The following is a 22,493-nucleotide window of genomic DNA, read 5'->3' as shown; positions in this document are numbered from 1 at the left end:
TGTAGCACAGCCAATCTACCTGACCTGCACCTCTTTGGACACCATGACCAATGTCTTTTAAACATCCCATGATGGTCTGCTGCACCCTGTTCTCATCGAGTGGAACTGGAGGGTCAATCAGGTCCTGTCTGCCTCGTAGCATCCAATGCAGCTCAGCTGTGTCAGGGGCTAGGACAACTTTCTCCAGCTCATTGTCTTCATCAACTTTCACAGAAGACTGGTCCCGTTTCCCCAGTTCCTCAGCATCTATCACATTGTCTCATTTCCTGCTCCAATTATGCAGAGCACAGCATGCAGGATGATGCAGCACACTCCATCCTGACTATACTGGAGGGCTCCCCCCTACCACTTCCACCAGATCCAGGTCACACAGTGGAACTCTATCTTCAGCAGCCCCATTGTCTGGCCCAGCAAAGCCCCAACCCGTGTGTACACTAACTTCAATAAAGGTGAGGTGCTGGCTGAGTGTTACGTCAAGCAGAGAGTGTTGGCTGCACTTCCCACAGCACTTTGGGAAGTTCTGCAAGTGATGGGGTGTTTTCCTTTTGCAACATTTGCATTTTAAAGTCCTAACCTCTGCAACACAGATTCCAATGTTATATTTTCAAGTACCAATGGCATGGTGCATTTGGCTTTTGACCAACATTTGGCACCTAAGCATGTTCCCGCTGCATACGCTAAATGGATGAAGAAATAATTCCAAATGCAAAGAGGAAATAATTCCAAATGCAGAGAGCCTAGTGGTATTATCGCTTGACTATTAATCCAGAGACCCTGGATCTGGGAAGGATCTGGGAACTGGAATTTGAATCCTGCCACAGCAAAAAGTGGAATTTTAATTCATTTTTTAAAAATCTTGAATTAAGAGTCATCTAATAATGATCATGAAACTTATCAAGAGTCCAGGAAAAACCCATCTGATTCACTAATGTCCTTTAAGGAAAGAAACTGTTGGTCATTGTGCAACTCCGAACCCACAGTAATGTGGTTGACCTTTAACTGCCCTCTGGGCAATTAGGGATGGGCAATAACCATTGGCCTAGCCAGTGAAGCAGTCATCCTCTGAATGAATAGCAAGTATACATAGCTGTAGTTTGCAAACGGATGCATTATTTTTTTGCTCGGTGATGTCCCAGCAAGCACCAGATAGTATCCCTTGCTTTCACCCATTTAAGTGACACTGACTCCACTCACTCTGGGTATTGTCCACATTTTACAGCTGCCTTAGTGATCAATGTACTTACAGGACTGGACTCACCCAGACCTCTGTTCAGTTTTGACTAGCAGCCCCTGGGCATGACTGACCAGATGTCTCTCTCTCTTGGACTGATGCCACCCAACTGCCCAGACCAGGAGTACTGGCCCTACAGGATTGACCACTGCCCAATGGCTGGATCCAACTCGGGCACATCCCACGACCGTGACCACCACCACCCCAACTGAGTAAATAACCGCTGCCAAACAGTTGGACTGTGAGTGAACTGTGCTGGATCTGACAGGTTTGGAACCCACCCTCCCCCGACACACTGTATCCTCCACTTTGAACTGGACTGTGAACTGAGGACTAGTCTCCACCCAGTTTCCAACATGATTATTTGAATAGATGAGTAGAGCATTAACTGACAGACAGCTGCTCCATGCTGAAGGTGTTAGATGACATCTCGGTGTTCCATACTGCAAAACACCCTCCTGCCCTGGTCAGATCTGTGCTGTCAAGGACCGTGTGTCTCTATACGAAACAGCAGGTCAATAGGGCAGAAGTGACAGCCTTTGGCTCTGGTCCAAGCACCAACATGCCAACTGGTATTGATGTGACAAGGCAGGATAAGGCATGGCATGCTGTAAGCATGCAGGTAGGTGGTACACAGCTACAAGAGAGAGAAGCCCTGAGATACAAACTGGTCCAATCTGAGAGCTGGGAGCCTGTCCCTGTGCTCAGTGTCCTCACAGCAGCCTTTCAATATCATTGCCAGCTTGCCCTGCCATATAAACCGGCTTCATAGGCAGCCTGCAAGTGCATCCCGGGATGCTGTTTGATGCTGAGTAACACGGGAGCTGGTCGCAGGCAGTGGTCAGCTGAAGACATCGGGTGCCCACTCTCTTCCATGTTGAGGACTGACATTGTCCAGCTCGCTCAGAGGATTGGGCAAGGTAGGAAGCTGTATAGTAATGAGTGTAGTTGTGCCATTAGTAACAATCTCTCCGATTCAATCCCCCATAATTGGTAAGTCACTGCTGATAGAAATACCTGTCTTACCAGTTGGTAAACGCAGACAAGATGTAGCAAGTTGCCCCCAACACAGAGCCTTGCTGGATTTTTTCAAATCAAATTCTGCCTCAAATCTCATCACAACCTACATCGCTCGGAGCCCCATAGTCTCTATTTGTAAACTAGATGTTATTACTAAGATTGGGAGACGGCCTGTGGATGTAGGTTCTTCACTCTAAGAGGTCTTGAAATAATATTCTGCCTTATCCCCACCCATCAGATGGGTATGACATCATACAGCCTCCAACATTAACCTTTACGGAACCCTTACCATATACATTAGTGTTTCTCTAGCACTTTGTATTTTTATGAGGGAATGTATAGGGCAACGTCAAAATGCACAGCCAAGATACTAAAACACAGCTCTTTGATCAAATGATTGTCACAAGCCAAATGGTCCTCATGTGTGTTGCAAGTTTTTGTCATTCTATCTTGCAAGACACTCGAACAAAATGAATTTGTACGCGAGATAAAGGCCAGATTAGAGATATGTGGCCAGCAGTTTCTACACAGAGTGCTCAGCTGGCATGGAAACGTGGGCCGATATCCAAAGCATGGCTACTTGTTCTTTAGAAAATTCATCATCTACAAGTCAGAACATGCTTTCTTAAAATTCACATTTACGTGTTGAGGGGACACACTCCCTCCACCCCCAACCCCCAAACAATGATTTGTATTTCTGAGCAGCAGTGAGGCTTGGAGAGAGCTTCCTGTTGATTTTCCTGACTGATCCTCATCAAAAGGTGACACCTGTAGCATGTAACAGAGCAGGTAATTATTTTGCCATTGCTTGTACAAATGACAAATAAGAAAGGCACAGAGATTTGAACTTGCTGTATAAAATTATCTGCCTTCATCATTTGGGGAGATTGTGGCCTGATGGTGTTATGGCTCAACTATTAATCCAGAGACCAAGGTAATGTTCTGGCAACCTGGGTTCAAATACCAACATGATGGAATTAAAATTCAATGATCAAAGCATCTCGATTTAAGAGCTAAATTTAGTAACAGTAACCATGGTAGGGTCAGTCAAAAAATGTGGTGCTGGAAAAGCACAGCCAGTCAGGCAGCATCCGAGGAGTAGGAGAGTCCATGTTGAGTATAATCTCTTTGTCTGGATGAAGAGCCGATTCCTGATGAAGGGCTTATGCTTGAAACATCGATTCTCCTGCTCCTCGGATGCTACCTCACCGGCTGTGCTTTTCCAGCACCACACTTCTAGACTCTGATCTCCAGCATCTGCAGTCCTCAGTCCCTCTCCTATTATCATTGAAGAGCCCATCTGGTTCACTAATGCCCTTTAGGGAAGGATATCTGCCTAAATATGGCACCAGATCCACAGCAAATGTGGTTGACTTTTGGCCCTCTGAAATGACTGAGTAAGCCAAGGGCGATTACAGATGGGCAATAAATGCAAGCCTTGTCTGTGATGCCCATATCCTCTGAAAAATAAATCTTTACCAATTGTCCACTGTGACATCAAAATGTTGCCATTGTATTTGCATCAAACACACCAGAGCCAGTGAAAATGTTAGCAGTAACCAGATTAAATTTGAATGAACTTTATGGAGTCTTTGGGTGTATAATCCTGAGTTTTGGATCAGGGGGTGGCACGGTGGCTCAGTGGTTAGCATCACAGCGGCAGAGACCCAAGTTCGATTCCAGCCATGAGTGTCTGTGTGGAGTTTGCATATTCTCCTAGTGCTTACGTGGGTTTCCTCTGGGTGCTCCAGTTTTTCACAGTCCAAAGATGTGCAGGCTGGGTGGATTAATCATGGTAATTGGAAACTGGTCTGAAAGCCTTCAGCCATTTTATACAAATCTTGTGTTGATCACTCACTCAAGGATGCTTCTGATGTTGACAACTAACAGACTCTTAAACTCAACTACTTGCCCATACTTTGATGGTTTGGACAAGTACCTAGAGATTTCACTGTGTGCCATTCTGGTAAGTTCAAAATTACCAAACTTCACAGTGAATGGATCCTCTCCCAGTCAGAGAGATGTACACCACGGAAACAGACCCTTCGGTCCAACTCATCCATGCCGACCAAATATCCTACCTAATCTAATCCCATTTATCAGCACGTGGCCCATATCCCTCTAAACCCTTCCTATTTGTATACCCATCCAGATGCCTTTTAAATCATTACTGGGAATCAGCTATTGTCCAATGTGGCAAAGAGATGTTTTGCCCCATTTCCAATGTTTTTAATGCAAAGAAAAAGACTTGCTCTGGTCTTTCTCACTCACTGTGGTAACCTGGAGATTCCAGAATAAACCAATATTGGCAACAAACAGCAAAGACCCAAAATACCTCCATCCAACACAGACATCATCATGCACAAAGCAAAACAGTTGAGCAGGACTTTCGACTGTAACAGACAACGAGTGCTCCATGATGGTCCACAGCCAGCCTGCTCAGCAAAGTCTATGTGTCCAAAACAGAGATTAAAGAAGAAATCTTTTCCTTCTGCACTCCTTCCTGTTTAAAAAATCATAAATAGATGTGGTTTTACAGCACAGAAACAGTCTATTTGGCCCACCTGGTCCTAGCTGGACTAGAACCTGCTGCCACCTCTCTTCAGCTCACTTCCATACCCTTTTATTTCTCATTCTCTCTTGTGTTTATTCAGCTTCCCTTCAATGCATCTATAAATATTCACTTCAACTAATCCACCTGACAGTGAGGTACTGACTATTTAAAACTGATACGTTTCACCCAAGATTTTAAACTTCAAGATCAATAACATGGGGAGGGGAGATTGGGCGTAAAGTTAATACTGAATTAGAGACAAGGGGTTGAGTAATTGGGGTGAAAGATGGAAAATTCTCAGGTTAGTCCTGGGAGATAACAATGAAAGACTCTTGATCTTTTCCAGCTTAGACCTCAACATCAATCACTGGCCAACAGTGAAGGCTAGTTGGAAGAAGATGCCAATGGAGACCACTGGGGATGAATAGAGTTGTCGATAAGTTGTTCCTCCAACCATGGCTGACACTTTCCTTACCTCAAGGATGTCCGAGTTAGTGCGACTTTCGTGTGGCTCACTGTACTCTGTGTACTTGAGTAGCACTCGGTCCATATCTGTGCTGGCGTACTGGAAGAGGCGGTTGGTGCTGTTGAAGATAATGAGCGCGATCTCACAATCACACAGCACACTCAGTTCATACGCTTTCTTCATCAGGCCAAACTTCCTCTTAGTGAAGGTCACCTGCACGCAAGAGAAATACTTGCACTCTAACAGCAGTTTGCACAATTAGTGGATAACCCGAAGCACCTAAAGAAGGTATCCTTCAATAGTGTAGCTACTGTTTTAGCGCGAGAAAAGCAGCAGCCATTTGTGCACAGCACGATTTCACAAACAACAATGTGACAATTACCAGATAAAGAATTCTCATGATGTCGACTGAAGCACAAAAATCTGCCAGGACATACTCCTGCATTACTTTATTGTCGGACTTCTCACATCAACTTGAGTAGTTATGGCTCTTTGGTTTAACATTTCATCTGAAAGGCAGCACCCCTGGCAGTGCAACACTCCCGTGGGACAATATACCCTGGAATACAGTATACTGTCCTATGGGAGTGCTTTGTTAGGGAAAGGTACAAGTTCTTAGGTTAGGATCAAGAAAGAGGAGTGGTACAAGCAAAATCAATTTTTTAAAAAGTTAAGTGAGAGATGAACGGAAGGTAGCAATGATATCTTCAAAGGTATTCTCTCTGCCTCAGAATGGAATTCACCCAAAACTACTTGATGGTTTTTTAAAAAAATATTAAATGCACATTCCTGTGGCCTCCCCCAGCCTACTGCATGATGTAGGTGAAGGCTTACATGAACCTCAGGTAAAGTTGAAATAATTTGTGGTGCCTTAAAGTAAACTCTACAAAAGAACCGAAGCATTATGCCACAGGGGGCAGCCATTTGCCCCATTGTACTTACACTGGTCCGTTACGTGAGCATCATTATCTAGCGTCAGTCTCCTGCACACACCCCCCCCAACCTCCCCGCATAACCTTGCACATCATCTTCTATCCAATTCCCTCTTGAATACTTCAGGTGAATCTACCTCCACCTGACTTCCAGCTCCAAGATCGCACAAACAGCAATATGGCAATCACCTGATAATTAATTCCTGTGATGTTGATCAAGGGATGGAAATTGGCCAACCCTGTGTCCAACAGGGTGATGCAAGTGTTTTGACTCTGGGTGAGAGTTAGTGTCTTTCTCCATTTCCATAGATGTGCAGTTTAGGTGGATTGGCCATGGGAAATGGGGGGTTATGAGGATAAGGTGGGGGGATGGTATGTCTATGTGGGATGCTCTTCAGAGGGTTGGTATGGACTCAATAGGCTGATTGGCCTCTTTCCCACTGGAGGGATTCTATGATTTTAGCATACGCTGCTGGCTGCAGCACTAACAAGGAAGCCAAGTATCAGGGTGGGTCTTAGAGAGCAAGCAGGCAGAAACAAAGGGGGCAATGCCAGGAGAAATGATGCACCCACCTAATCCGAACAAATGATAGGACTCTCCCACTTCTTTCCCCCTGCCACATGTCAAGACATGTACAAATGGCTGTTTGCTTCTGTTTGACAGCTCACACCACCGGCATTCTGGCAGGGACCGCATGGATATTTTAAAAATCAACCTATTCAGAGACATCGTGACACACCCAAGGCAGATGGGACTTAATCCCCTAGGTCTTCCGGCTCAGATTCAGAGGAATCGCGATTATCCAAACAACACAGGCAGGGAGTATTTTGTTTGGATAATCGGATGTTCGGATATTCGAACATTTGGATAATCGGACACCAGATAACACAGTTTAGCCACGTATCAGGACCTTGCTATCTTGTTTGAATAATCGGATACTAGATAACTGAGGCTCCTGTGCTACAATGGTCATATTGCCTAGATCAACAGGTTCATTAACAAACTTAATCGATTTAAATATGCAGCCGGGCTGATTTTGGCAATACATTAAAGAGAAGTGAGCTCTGGGGTGTGTGTGAAGACAGTGGGCTTAGGGACTCAAAGTATTTTATACCATTCCCAGACCGAAAACTTGCCCAGTCTGCCATGTAAAATCCAGGCTCAAGAGACTGCAAAGGGTTATCGATGGATAAAGTGTCTGGGTAAAGAAACTGGCAGATGGAGTAGAATATGCGAAGATACATGACTGTGCACACTGACACATAGCAAAATATTATTTAAATGGAGAAGGCCAACAGAATGTTAAAGTACAATGAATCTGGGTGCTCTTGTACATGAACCCCAAAGGTGAGCCCACTCCAGTATATGTGATTGACAACGGAGTTTAGGGTCATGGGGGACAGGTGGGATAGTTGGGTTGAGATCACAATCCAATCTTATTGATTGGTGAGACAGGTTCAATGGGATGAATGGCCTACTGCTGTGCCCATTTGTTATGATCCTATATCTAACGAGATGGATGGCTGTCAGAGAGTTTAATAGAAGACATCTCGAGGTGTTTTGTATGAATGTACAGTGGGACGTATTGGACAATGCAGGACTGGGGAAGCTGGGCTGGGTCAGGATGGGAATTGCACTGGTCATTGTCCCCACACTTGAATATGATACCTCGAACTTATATCACACTTTACCACGTTGCAGAAATATCTTAAAGCAGAGCACACCTGGCCATAAAATGCACCTGGCCATAAAACACAACAAAATGTGCATGTTCCACAGCTTTATACAATATCCAAGAAAGAAACGACCTGTCACCCTGCTTCCTGAGGACTCGAGACTGTAGAGACCACTTCCCTAATGTTCTTTAAAGATCCCAGTGTTTTACAATATACACCTGCATGAGCCATCAGAACAGGCAAATCTTGGCCTGTGCCAAAACTGGTCCTCTGACAACGCAGCATACCCTCAGTAGTGCACTGGTAATGCCAGCCTGGATTACAAGGACACTGCAGGAGGACTCTTAAATGTTCTGACTCAGAGACAGACCGCTACCCACTAAGCCACAGATAAGATGTACAGCCAGTTGAAGCCAGAGGATATTCATCAGTGAAAGTAAAACACAAAGCTCAGACTAATTCTGACAATCATTGTATTCTGCTGAATAAAATGTCACTTGAACAAGAGAATGAAAGCTTTGTGTTCCTGGAGCTGAGTCAACTCCTTCAAGAGGGGAGCGAATAAACTCAAAAATCCATCAACTTCAAACGCCCTTATGGTCAATTGTACAGTTCCTATTGGGCAGCATAGTGGGGGTGGGGGCATATCAATACTTCCAGAAATTCCAAGTATTTGAGGGGAACAAAGTTGTGAGGTTACAGGTAAAGGAGCAGGTTGGAGTGTAACTAATTAGGTAGTTCTTTTAATGGAACAGCAATAGCAATACTAGGCTGAATGGCCACCTCTTGGGCAATGAGATTCGTTAATGGAATCACTGGCCACTGTCAGAGAGGAACAGGAGCAGGCTGTGCCACACAGGAGATCAGATCTCTAAAGGATGAGGTGCTGAAGAGACACTAACTCAATGAGCTAGCTTCAGACCACAATAAGGCCCCTGCAGTGATACTGTGGCTTTGCACGTACAGCCAGAGCCCTGACGACACAGACTGCACGCTCTGACTGTGCACTCTGCTCCCGTGCAATCTGCATCAATTGATATACAGCACCCAGGCAACCATTTCCCAGTATGAGTCAGTGGCTGAGAGAGAGGAGACACAAGAGAGTAACAAAAACCCACACAATTAACTCAATGCCTACTGTACAAATTAACTCCTCAACTCATATCTAATCTGCTGCAGTCTTTCAAGTTTCTAAGATACCTGTGCAGTCGACTAATTCTGGCCTCTTGAATCAATGACTCTGCCTCCAATTGCCTACATCCTAAACCTCGGAATTAATTCTGAAGCTCTCGGCCTCTTTACCTCTCATTCCTCCTTTACAACAAGCTTTCAATACTTTAACTGGAAGTCTGGCCATTTGGCGCAGTGTCAAATGTTGTTGGATTACCTTGCTGACGTGCATCAGGGTGTTTCACTAAATTTATATGGTATCTTTAACGCAAATAGTTATTGTCAGAACTATCAATGCTCCCGAGTCTCCAGGAACTAAAATTGAATTTCCTGGACAATTCAGAGAAGGATGGAGGAAACCAATAGTATTAAAAATAGACTGAGTTTTAAAGATTTTCTTTAAGCATGTTTATGGATTGTAAAATGGTTGGTGAGATGGACAGAGAAAAGTTATTTGACAAGATGGGTAGTTCAGAAAGAAAGGAATGTCTCCTGGAGTTGGCATTTCCAATCAATCAGAGCTTTCAATTTTAGTAGAAATGCAGAAACTTATAATAGTGCAAACTGGGTGACTGTGTGGAGTTTGCATGTTGCCCTGTGTCTGCGTGGGTTTCCTCTGGCTGCTCCGGTTTCCTCCCACAGTCCAAAGATGTGCGGGTTAGGGTGGATTGGCCATGCTAAATTGCCCATGGTGTCCAGGGATATGTAGGCTAGGTGAGTTAGCCATGGGAAATGCAAGGTTACAGAATAGGAACTGGGTCTGGGAGGAATGTTCTTGGAAGGTGAGTGTGTACTCAATGGGCAAATGACCTGCTTCCATACTGTAGCGATTCTATGTGAATTAAGATCAGGAGTAGGCCATTTGACCCTTCAAATCTGCTCCACCATTCAATAAATCATAGCTGATCTGATAACTCCAAATTCCTGCCTACCCCCAATAACCATTCACCCCCTTCTTTATCAGAAATCTACCCACCTCTGCCTTAAAAACATTCAGGGGCTCTGCTTCTACCAGCTTTTCAGGAAATGCGCTCCAAAGTCTCTTCAATACGTGACTCCTTTTTAAACATTAACTGCTATTTCTAGATTCTTGTGTAAGAGGAAGCATCCTCTCCACATGCCCCACTGTCAAGACCACTCAGGATCTTACACGTTTCTGTCAAGTTGCCTCTTACTCTGTTAAATTAATATCCAGGGAATGTTGGATCAAATTCCACCGTCTGGTTGAGAGTTTGAATTCAGTTTTGAAAGAGAAAGTCTGGGATTAGTACAAGAGACCATGAAGCGAACTAGGTGGTCCTAATAACCCAATTGGTTTGCCAGGGTCTGATAGGGAATGGTAAATGACATCTTTACCCTGTCCAGGCCTATATGTGACTTCAGTCCCATATGAAGAAGGAAGGCAGACTTGCATTTGTGTAGTGCCTTTTACAACCACTGGATGTCCCAAGGTGATTTACAGCCAATGAAATACTTTCGAAGTGTCATAACTACAGTAATGTAGGTATCTGATGCACTGCAAATCCTACGTTGTGATAACTGACCAGATAGTCTTTTTTTAATCAACCATTTTGAAGAGGGGATAAGTATTGGATGAGGTACCTGGGAAAACTACCCTACCCTTCAAATTAGTGCCATTCATCTCCATATCCAGTTAAAAAGGACAGGGGGTCCTGGTTCAATGTCCCATCTGCATCTCAGGAACGCACCACCATTCCAAACTACAGTCTCAATCTTGAGACTCGAGGGGAGAGGGAGGTCACCTTACCCCTGGGTGACCATCACTAGGATGACCTGCTTCCTTTGAAGTGGTCTCACACTCAGTTGCATCAAACCCAAGCCAAATTTGATTGGTCCAGCATCACCTTCTCAGGGAAGCCCAAGAATGGACAACTGGCCAATCTTTGCCAATATCAGAAACAGAAAATAGCAGGAGTAGGTTATTCGGCCCTTCAAACCTTCTCTGTGAATCAGTATAATCATGGCTGATCATCCAACTCAAAACCCTGTTCCCTCTTTCTCCCCCATATCATTTGATCACTTTAGTCCCAAGAACTATATCAGAACTCCATCTTGAAAACATTTAATCATGGTCTGTGACAGAGAATTCCACAGACTCCCTAGTCTCTGGGTGACAAAATCCCTCCTCCTCTCAGTCCTAAATAGCCTACTCTGTAACCTTAGACTGGTTTTGATTCTCACAGCTCAAGAACAATTTTTAAAAAGTCAATAAATTTGCTGTATGTAGTCAGTGAGGGAGAACTGTGAGTGACAGTGTGAATTCATAAACAAGAAAATTGATTCAATATTAAATTAACAGGGACTGAAACCGATACTTCACTGAAAATACCACAAGCCAAAGATAGCCAAAAGAAACGCAAGATTTTGCATGTGGTAGTGAGTGCCCGTGCCTGGGAATTCACCTGTGAGAAACTCTGCAACATTGACAGAATGGGCGCTGACTTGTACGTCTTATGACTTGCTGACTCACAACCAGAGATTAGGCAAATCTGATGCAAATATGTTAGCCGTTTCTTTACAAACGGATTTGAAAACAGTGGGTGGTCCTCTCGGGAGCACAAGCAGGGCAGAAACAGAGAAGTAGAGACAGAGCTTGCAACTCTGCAGCACCTTCTGGACATCTCAAAGCCCTTTAAAGCCAATTATGCACTTATGAAGTGTAGTCAATGCTGTAACGCAAGAAGAGCAACTGCCAATTTACACGCATCAAGCTCCCCCAAACAGGGAGATATTAGCCAAGACTATTCAACCACGACATCCTCACTCTCTAGCAGAAACAATGAGTTGGACATTGGGGACAGGATCTCCAGCAGTGTCTTTCTCTGTGTCTGATCCTGGTTATGCAGTTACAGCAGCTGTGTTCTGATCACGACATCATTCTGGGCTATGCTGCAATATTCACATTCACCTGTGCAACCAAGTTGGCAAATTAAGAACTTTTTACTCCTACATTAACCTGAACCATTAATAAAAGACAATGATTCCAGGAGGAATTTACCTACAGAATCTGAAACTTGCTTCTACAGCCAGTGTTTTTTTAAAAATTCATTCATGGCATGTAGGTGTTGATAACCAGGCCAGCATTTATTGCCCATCCCTAATTGCCAGGAGGGCAGTTAAGAGTCAACCACATTGTTGTGGGTCTGGAGTCACATGTAGGCCAGACCAGGTAAGGATGGCAGCTTCCATCCCTAAAGGGTATCAGTGAACCAGATGGGCTTTTCTTCCCCAATAATTGCAATGGGTTTCCTGGTCACTATTAGACACTTAAATTCAATTAAACATTCTGCCATGGTGGAGGTGAATTCAACCCTGGGCCCCTCGATTGACAGTCCAGTGACCACTTGGGTTATCACCTCTCCTTGGAGATAGTGTTTACAGACAGGCTACATTAACGCATCATGTACATCAGAATAGCAGGAAGATAAAGCAAGATGAAAAAGAATAGGTGGAGGATTCCACGGAGCTGAAAATAATGGGATGGACCATTTGGGGTGAATAGATGGTTTCTGTCCTGTACGATTCTGTGCAATCTCAGAGAGTTTCTCTTGTCACTTTAACATACCCAGAGCACCAAAAGAGGTGGAATTTCAACTGGGAGGATAGAAGGATCTATTTCAGGAGGCTCTTGGGATTTAACCTGACCAAAAACATCCTAATATGGTGAAGGTCGTGTTTTACACCGACCCAGGGCATGACCTCTTTCTTCCCAAAAATAGAAAAACTTCCTTTCCTGCATTGCCTAACACAACGGAACTGAAGGGAAGATTCCGGTTTTCATTCTAAATTTATGCTGGCAACCTGGGAATTCTGCCTCCAACCCTTAGACAAACAGATGGTCGATTTTCCCTGGGGGAGTCAAGGCACTAGTCCAAGAAAACGCCCCCAGCTCTGCATCTTCCCACAATTTCTGCAGTGAAGAGTCCAAGGGGGTTTGTTTGATTTTATCTATTGCTACCTCTCTTTCTGATCGGAGGCTCTTTTCCAAGCCACCTGACCTTCCCTCATTTCACTGTATGGCATGGGCATACAAGGGATGCCCAACTGATATGCCGTTGGTCAAAGTTTGCGTCCTCAGTCAGGATATCAAGCTGAAAGGAAAACCAGATCCCAAATTTTCCCAGTCTGTTTGCACATGCATTCCAATTGCCACTGACAGGACAATATTGGCAGAGGGCCAAGAATGGTAAACACACTCATCAGGAGCCACAGCAGGTCACTCAGTCTCTCGAGCCCATTCCACCATTCAATAGGATCACAATTACTCACCCAATTACTCCATATTTTCACCTACCCCAACAACTTTCCACCCCTTAGCTAATCACGAATCTATCTACCTCGCAAACACTTATGCAGCACCTTCCAAACTCACAGGCGAAAGTGGGTACTGTAGATTAGAGTGGTGCTGGAAAAGCACAGCAGGTCAGGCAGCATCCGAGGAGCAGAAAAATCGACGTTTGGAAGAGCTTTAGCCAGAAACGTCGATTTTCCTGCTCCTCAGATGCTGCCTGACCTGCTGCGCTTTTCCAGTACCACTCCAATCTTGACCTTCTAAACTCATGACCACTGCCATCTTGAAAGACAAGGGCAGCTAGAACACAGAATTGCTGCCACCTGCAAGTTCCCCTCCAAGCCACTCACCATCCAGATTTGGAAATATGTCCCTGTTGCTCCAGTGCCAAAATCCTGGAACCCTCTCTCTCTAACAGCGTTGTCGGTTTACCTACACCAAAGAGACTTCAGTGACTCAGGGAGGCAGCTCACCACCGCCATTGCAAAGTCATCGAGAGATGGGTAATAAACGCTGGCATGGCCAGTGATTCTCACACTCCATGAATAGATTTAACAAAACTCTACTTCCGCCAATCTTTGAGGAAGAGAATTCCAAAGACTCTCAATCCATCATGAGGAAAACAAAATTCTCATCTGTTTAAATGGTTGATCCCTTATTTCTAAGCGGGGCCCACTAGTTCTAGATTCTCCCGCAAGAAGAAAAATCCCATCCACTTTGTGAAGACCCTTCAGCATCTTACAGGTTACAGGGTCTGAATGGAAGAGGATGCTGCTTTGTAAAAAATACAATCCGGCAGGGTGGGCAGTGAGTTTACAAAACAAAACTCCATTGACAACATGTTGGTTACATTAGGTGGCAGGTTCAATACCCAATGTGATACGGAGCATTTCAGATTTGATGCCCAGGAAGAAACATGAAGTATCACAAGAGGAGCCACCTTGACCTGAGATAGAATCATAGAATTCCTACAGTGCAGAAAAAGACCATTTGGCCCATAGATTTACACTGACCCCTCCGAACAGCATCACACCAGACTCAGCCTCCCCCACGCATAACCCACATTTCCCATGGGCAATCTACCTCACCTGAACATCTTTAGAACTGTGGGAGGAAATCAGAGCACCCAGAGAAAACCCACACAGACACAGTGAGAACGTGCAAACGCCACCCAGTCACTCAAGGCTGGAATCAAACCCAGGTTCCTGGTGCTGAGAGGCACCAGCGCTAACCACTGAGCTGCCTAGAATGGGAGGGGGGTAGGGATCAGTCAGGCACCCCCACTTAATTGCTCAGCTGTTGGGAGCATGTAAGCGTGCAGACTCGGATGAAATTCCCACTGCTGCCAAATAGCTTGCCCAACACCTACTTGCTGAGCTACATGCAAACCAATTGTGAACAGGGATCGACTATGTCTATTCAAGGCTGGATAATTCTCTGCTCCTAATCTCTGGGAATTCCATACCTGTCGATTCCGCTGGTCAACAATCCGGGAAATCTGTATCTTCTTTCTCCCCATTTCTCACTCTGTTTGTAAAACAATATCGTCTCTTAGGTTTCAAATCCGAGTACAGAACGGTTTCTTTGTCATCACCTAGAGAATGGGGGAAATTACACACATTAGGGAATAATTACATCTATGTAATATAGTATCGACCATGTTATGACTGTACAAGATTAAGTCAAAACCAAATATAAAATTCCTATTCGTAATGGAAACTTTAATGTAAACATATCATGTAGCAATTTGACCATCCTGTCACTGGTGGCATTGAGTCACATCAGGTTTATATCGTGTTCTGCAGGGAATCCTAGGTTGCATGCAGTGACAGCAATATTCCAGGAGTTAAATTTATTTAGACCACAAACAGTGTTCCTAAATGACTAGGATTGATTCCAAACACAATTTGCATTGTTATAATCCTCTATCCAATGCATTTTACTCAACAAATCACCCTATTCCAATCATGAGTTCTGTCCTTCATTGGCAGTATTTTTGTTTTAAATAGTCTTTATAAACTGTTGTGATGTGCTCTTTAAATGCAGTCCATGGACTTTGTTAAAGATCCTGTTTTCTGCAAGTTTCACTCTTCCTCCCAATTCACTGATTTGGAATAATTAATCACGCCAGCCAATCGAGTCCACATCACTGCCTCCCACACTACTATAAAACGTTATTTAAATGAGAATCTAAAATTCAACACATTGTACAGATGGAAACAGGGAGTGCGTGCCTATGAAATAGGAATAAATTACTGTGACATTTGTTAACACAAACATCATAAAACCCAGAGAGAGAACAATCATAAGCTACTTACAGAATGGAGAATGGATTCTAATTTGACAATAATATCACTGATTGGTTACATTTGCTGCCAATCTTTTTTTTTGCTGGCATGATTGAGCGCTTGATGGATGACAGTGCTTCAATAGTACATTCACATCAGTAACCTTCAGTGTTCTTCAAAAGCAGCACAATTTGTCATTTCAAAACATGTAAATAAAATTATTTATAGCAGTTGAGATCTCAGCTGCAATTGCACAGGTTCTGCACTGTGATCCAAACCCATCGTTTCTCACCCTGGCAGGCTGCTCCTCTTCCTTTACTCTTCCACCTACTCTGGCTGTCCTCTATCCAACTGTTGATTGGATGGGTTCTGATGGGCAGCACTTGGCCACACTTGCCAGGGGAATTTACCGGAGGTTCAGTCTTGAGTGAGGGACCGTGGCAGTTGAGAGTTTGGGTGAAGGGCATCTGATTTCCTGTCCCCAGCAATGTGAAGCCTTTAAAAGGTGATTTGGTACATTCAAGAGGCTGACGGAAACAGATGATCTGCCAACTTGTATCCTCATGAACGCAAATGTATGGAACATATATCTGATGTGACATTTATGTTAGGTCCTGTGGTGAGAGATGGGTATTGGACTACTGAAGGGTTCAATAGATATTCAACAGAGTTCCTGCTGTACATATTTTCAAATCAGCCTGCTTAGAAATGTTAAGACGAATCTCTGGATAGCTGCAGCTTGAACCCTGTCTTCCTGGCTCAGAGGTAGGACACTGCCACTTGTACCACAGCAGCCATTAGCAGCTCCTGGCATAACAGTCACAGGCACTTCAATACCCGGGCTAAATACAAACAGCAGCACGATTCCATCAGCATGCCATGCTTCAAGAGACTCCGGCTAAGATGCAGTCTGAAACCTTTCGACCATAAGGTCATTTGTTATGACTGTGATGGTATCATCAGCGTCTCTCTTAAACAAGGTTAGGGTGCCTACTGGCTAAGAGCCACAACACAACAAGAGGGGTATTAGGTGGAGCAAACTATGAAGAGGTTCATTATACTCCAAACACAGTCAAGACAATTGTGTTATTAAAAGGTTGCTCTCATGCTATGAATATAATTAAGCAGCCTAACTGTTGGCATCTAATGAAGCAAAGACCAGGCAAGTTGAGCAAGATACTGGAAAAATCAAGGAACCACTGAATAACATAGCACAGAAGACAACCACTCAGCCCATTGGTTCAATGTTGGTTATTTTGAAGAGCTATCCAGCTTGCCCCACTCCTCTTGGATTCTCTGCAATTTGTTTTCTTTTAAGTATTTATCCACTGTGGATTTTGTGGTCCACTGTTAACTCTATCAGCCAGCACCTCCCAAACTGTAACCACTCATTGCATTCTGCATGTCACCCCTGGTTCTCTTACCAGTCATCTTAAATCTGTGTTCTCTAATTAACAACCCTTCAGTTACTGGAAACTATTTTTACTTATCAGACCTTTCATGATTTCAAATGCCACTATTAAATCTCCTCCTTGCGTTTTTTTCTCTAAAGCAAAATAAACTTAACTTCAGCAGATTCTCCAAATAACTGATGTTCATTATGTGTATTCATGTGTGCATGTGTATGTACATGTGTATGCCTCTGCGCTCATACCCATGTGCGTCCTGTAGGTGTGTTTAAATAAATCCAGTGACAACCAAGTAATCAAACAGGTTGCCAACATTGACTGTCTGGCAGGGAAATGTTGGAGATTTTACACATTGTTGCAGAATACAAGGGCATGCATTATCAGAGTCTCCACATTTTCTCCATACCATTTTGGAGAACTTTAGGACGTACTTATAAAGTATAACTTAGGAACAATATCTCAACAAGGTCAGATTCTTCAGGACAGTGGAGCAGAATTAGATGGCGAAGAACTTACCCTAAAATGTCAAAGTAAAAAGTGGCATTACTATCTGGGAATATTTTGTCTTGGCTCATTCCCCACTGTATTATTAGCAACTCTGCCTTCAGATGTCTGCACCTTAAACTCCATAATTCCCTTCTTGAAACTCTTGCCCTCTCCTTCCCACATGGCATTCTTTAAAACTTACCTGTCCAGTCACCTGCGTCAGGATCGCGTGTGATTCAATGTCAAATATTTGCTAACTCCTTCTGTGAAACATCTTTGGGCATTCTATCCTATTAAGGTGATACTCCAATGCAAGTCATTGCTGTTGTTTAGATTTAGATTTAGATTAGATTCCCTACAGTGTGGAAACAGGCCTTTGGCCCAATATGTCCACACTAACCCTCCAAACAGTAACCCTCCCAGACCCATTCCCCTACCTATATTTGCCCCTGACTAATCCACCTAACAATATGGGCTACTGAGCATGGCCAATTCACCTGACCTGCACATCTTTGGATTGTGAGAGGAAACCGGAGCACCCGGAGGAAACCCAGGCAGACTCGGGGTGAACATGTAAACTCTACATAGACAGTTACCTGAAGTTGGAATCGAACCTGGGTCCCTGGTGCTGTGAGACAGCAGTGCTAACCACTGACCCACTGTGCTGCCTTGAACAGAGCAAGTGACAGAAAGCAAGCCCAGCTCATACAGCGTTATACAAACCCAGGGTTTTGCTGCTCTTTTTGTTTCTCTCCAGCATGGGAAACTGTGGGGCATGAGATTGTTTACTTGACCAACACTGAAGTATTTATGAGTGAACTGCAGTTCCTTCAGGAACTCTCTAGGCTCAGTTGCGTCAGCAAGGGAGAGAGGGGAAAAGAGAGAAGACAGATGCAGAGAAATGTCCCCATAGGCCGTTGATATCACTTGGTCACAAATTGGATTATTGTAAGTTGCTTACAGCTGGCCTGAGCTGAGACACGTAAAGCAATTTGTCCCAGTTACTGTCAAGAAAAGAATAACTTGCCTGCAAGCTTCAATTTAGCAGAATACAGAAACATCAAAAGTGATCCCTGGTACAATGTTCATCGCACTAGCTCTTAAACTCCCAACTTCCTACCCAACCATGTGGGAGTAGAAATACCTAAAAAGGTAATATTGCCAGGACTACGGGGATGGGCAAGGAAGTGGAACTAAGTGGTTAGCTCTCTCAAAGAGCCCATAACAGATATGATGGGATGAGGTGCCTATTTCTGCACTGTGAATCGAAATGAATCTAAAATTCATTCCATACTTTCCAACCGCCTCTATTTGGATAAAAATAATGGGACAAGGGTATAGGGGAGAATGCAGGAGATTGACACTTTGTGATAATGCTTAGTGAGCCAGTAAAAGCATGATGGGCCGAATGGTCACCTCCTGCACTGTAACATTTCTGTAATTCTCTGTCTCCTGCATCTTTCCTCCTTTTTAAGGGCAAGCTGAGTGAAAGGAACTCAAGTCCCAGACAGCATTACCTTCATAAGAGCTGCAGCAATAAGTATTAACTTGAAGGGAGACACTGGCATAGTGATCATTTCAGGGACATGGGTCCAAACCCCACCATAGCAATTGCTGGAAATTCAATTCAATTAATAAACCTGGCATCGTAAACTAGGCTCAGTATTTTAGTCAGTATTGATTGTTGTAAAAATAAATCCCAACTCGTCTACTATTACCATCCTTACCGGGTCTAATCTAGATAACACACATCTGTTAACTCTGAACTGCCTTCTGATATGAAAACCACTCCATTCAAGGGAAATTAGGGGTGGACAATGAATGCTGGCCTCATCAGGGATATCCACAGGTGATGAAAGAATTAAAACGGCTATCAGTGATGGTATGTTTTGTGACGCTTTGAGGTGGATTGGGGGAAATTAAGGTTCTGCTTTGGCTAATGACTGTGGTCCAAAAACTTCCCTGTACATGAAGGAGGAAAGTCTCATTAGGGATATTTAAGCGACTCTTGGATAGGCACATGGAAGATTGAAGGTCATGTAGGTTATTCTGATCTTTGAGTAGGAAAAGAGGTCAGCACAACATCAAGGGCCAAAGGGCCTGTACTGTTCTATGTTCACAGTAGCAACATGGTATCTCTACAATCCCATTATATCCTAACAAAGCATCCTCAGTCATTCCATGGGAGGGTTATAAAGGAGATACCCGACACTGAGCCACAGGAGATGATATTCAGATGGGTGACCTAATGTCTGGTCAAAGACATGGGTTTGTAATGGGTTCCTTGATGGAACAAAGAGGGAAAGAAGTTTGAATGAGGAATTCCACAGTTCAGGACGGCAAAAGCTTTGGAGTGACAAAAGATCTGGGATGTGCAAGAGGATTGAATTAGAGTAGCACAAAAACCTCGAACACATGAGAGACAGGAGAAGGATAAAGGGATAGGGAGGAGGTGAAACCACAGGGGGTTTGAAAATAAAAGGATGAAAATTGTAAAAAGAAACCAAAATCGAGGCGTAGTCAGACCAAGGACCAAGTCAGGTCAGTGCATCCAAGGGCAATGGGTGAATGGAACATTGGCAGCAGAGTGTGTACCACAGGGTAGATGTGACTGAGCTGATCTGTTCATGTGCAATATCCTATTGTGCCCAAAGATTTATAGGACCTAAACAAACGAAGAGTTTTCTGGGATGTTCCTTAGAATGCTTATCTCATTCCACACTAATCATAGAAGTTTGGAAGATGTGTAAGATAAAGAGGGGGAAATTAAATATTTAAATTGCAAAATGCACAATTAAATGGAATGTTGTTCAAAAACTGATTAAATAAAAATGGGCAGAAGGGGTTGGTTTCTGCAACATTAGGGTATTCTATCCTTTATTACAAACCAACTCTCATCCCCTCCAGCACATCCCATTGTAGTCAGTCATGGTTTACTGGTCAGCACTTCAGCTGAATCAAAGTTTTAGCTTCATATCCCACGTGCCTGGTCCTAAGTACAGAGCTGACAGTGCAGTACTGAGGGAGTTCTGCATGGTCATAAATAACAGATGAAACGTTAAACAGAGGCCCTGTGGGTCAAAGGTAGATTTAAAAGATTCCATGGGGCTATTTCAAAGACCTGGTGTCCCAGCTCTTGTGTCCCAGCAAATATTTATCCCTCAAACAACATCACAGCAGCATCAATGAGCTGGTCATTGTTACATTGCATGCAGCAAGCTCCCACAAAGCAAACTGGTTGCTATGCTTCCTGCAATGCAACAGTGACTGGATGTTCTTGCTCGATATGCAAGAATGTCATTTGTAAAAAGGACAATGGCAGCAATATCACAGGAACACCAAGCTCCCTCAAATGAGAAAGATATTAGTTTGAATGGGTGCATCCATCACAGAATCCCCACAGTACAGGAGGCCATTCGGCCCATTGAGTCCACCTCAACGCTCTGGAAAGCATCTCACCCAGATCCACCTATCCTTGGAAACCTGCATTTCTCATGGCTAATCCACCTAACCTGCACATCGCTGGACTGAAGAAGGAAACCAGAGCACCTGGAGGCAACTCGCATAGACTCAGGGAGAACGTGTGAAGTTTGCACAGTCACCAGAGCGTGGAATCGAACCCAGGTCCCTGATGCTGTGAGGCAGCAGTGCTAAATACTGAGCAACTGTGTGCTGCCAAAAGGTCAGCGTTTTGAATCCTCTATTTAACACTCTCACAGAGATCCATCAGAACAAGATGGCCATTGTTTAAAAGGGAGTTAACTACCATTGCCTCAGGTCACACAATGGGTAAGAAAAACAGCCTTACCAGCAAACACCCATATCACATAATTCAAAAATAAAATGTCTCGCCCTTGGGTAATGTACAAAAACTGAATTATTATACACAGAACTGCATACACACAGCATTGAATACATAATGTTATACACATTTACAACAACAGATGTTCATACAGCACCTTTAACACAACAGGTGCCCCAGGACCGTTTGATGGGGACTGTGTAGAAAGAGCTTTAATTGCAGTGTAAAAGAGTAGAAGAACCTTTTCTCTGGAGCTCATGCTAGACCTGACCTGAGAGTGTTTGATGACAATGCTTGGAACCCAATGCAGAATGCATTCTTTTCACAATAGCATTATAAATGCTGCATAAGGAGATACACAGTCAGACGAGCACATCCCTGGTCAAGAAAGGTCAGTTTCTAAAATAAAAGTACCTGAAGTGAGGAAAATGAGATGGAGAGAGATAGAAAACTGAAGGTGGGGGGGGGGGGGGGGGGGTAGTTCAGAGCTCAGGGCCCAGACAGTAGAAGGCATGGATACCAGTGGTGCAATGATTAAGATGGGGAATGTTCAAGACACCAGAGGGAGAGAGCATGGAGAGAGGAACTTGGAGACTCAGAGGCATGAAGCCAATTGGGAGAGGGTGGGGAGGGGTGCTGGATCTGAACACTTGGCTGAGAATTTTAATTTTAATGACTGTGGGGCCACAAAGCAGAGGAGTGATAGGGAAACAAGACTTGATTTGCAAAAGAGAAACATAGGAAAGCAGACCAGAATGCACAGAACAGTTAAATCTAGAGGAGACAGAAGAAAAATGTTTCAGTATCAGCTGAGCTGAAACAGGGACAAAGTTGATAATATATGTAGAATATTATACATGAGTCTTATACATAGTGTGGTGGGGAGCATTACATATGGATTAGTATTAACCCAACGAATAATTTGTTCCCTTCTTTTCACAAGGGGCAGGAGTAGTTAGAGTATCTGCCCACTGCCACTCTTCAAAGATCTGCATATTTAGGATGGGGAGGGGAGGGGGTGGGTGCACAGGGCTGCAGATGGAACATTTTAGAGCAGCTCTGAGGTCTCAAAAGACAGTAAAACACCAACTTTCTGACTTTTTTGTTTCTGTGATCTGTAAGATGTTTTCAATCCTGTTGCCCTCA

The 22,493-nt window shown here is 43.9% G+C and overlaps 1 protein-coding gene across 2 annotated transcripts in view; it reads right to left on the bottom strand.

Annotated features, from left to right (window-relative positions):
• Positions 1-14,956, bottom strand: part of mef2b (myocyte enhancer factor 2b) — a 63,990-nt gene extending 49,034 nt beyond the window's left edge. The window contains exons 1-2 of one of the 2 annotated variants that reach the window (XM_043721451.1): positions 14,828-14,956; positions 5,281-5,484 (exon numbers count right to left, since the gene is read on the bottom strand). In XM_043721451.1, coding sequence (XP_043577386.1) covers positions 5,281-5,484; positions 14,828-14,881 — 258 coding nt within the window. In that variant the 5' untranslated portion in view covers positions 14,882-14,956. The remainder of the gene's footprint in view (positions 1-5,280; positions 5,485-14,827) is intronic. The other variant, XM_043721452.1, reaches the window with a different exon arrangement.
• Between the last annotated feature and the right edge of the window lie 7,537 nt (positions 14,957-22,493).

This window comes from Chiloscyllium plagiosum, chromosome 31 (assembly GCF_004010195.1).
Source record: "Chiloscyllium plagiosum isolate BGI_BamShark_2017 chromosome 31, ASM401019v2, whole genome shotgun sequence".
NCBI classification, from domain to species: Eukaryota; Metazoa; Chordata; class Chondrichthyes; order Orectolobiformes; family Hemiscylliidae; genus Chiloscyllium; species Chiloscyllium plagiosum.
This window is presented reverse-complemented; position numbering and strand designations above follow the sequence as displayed.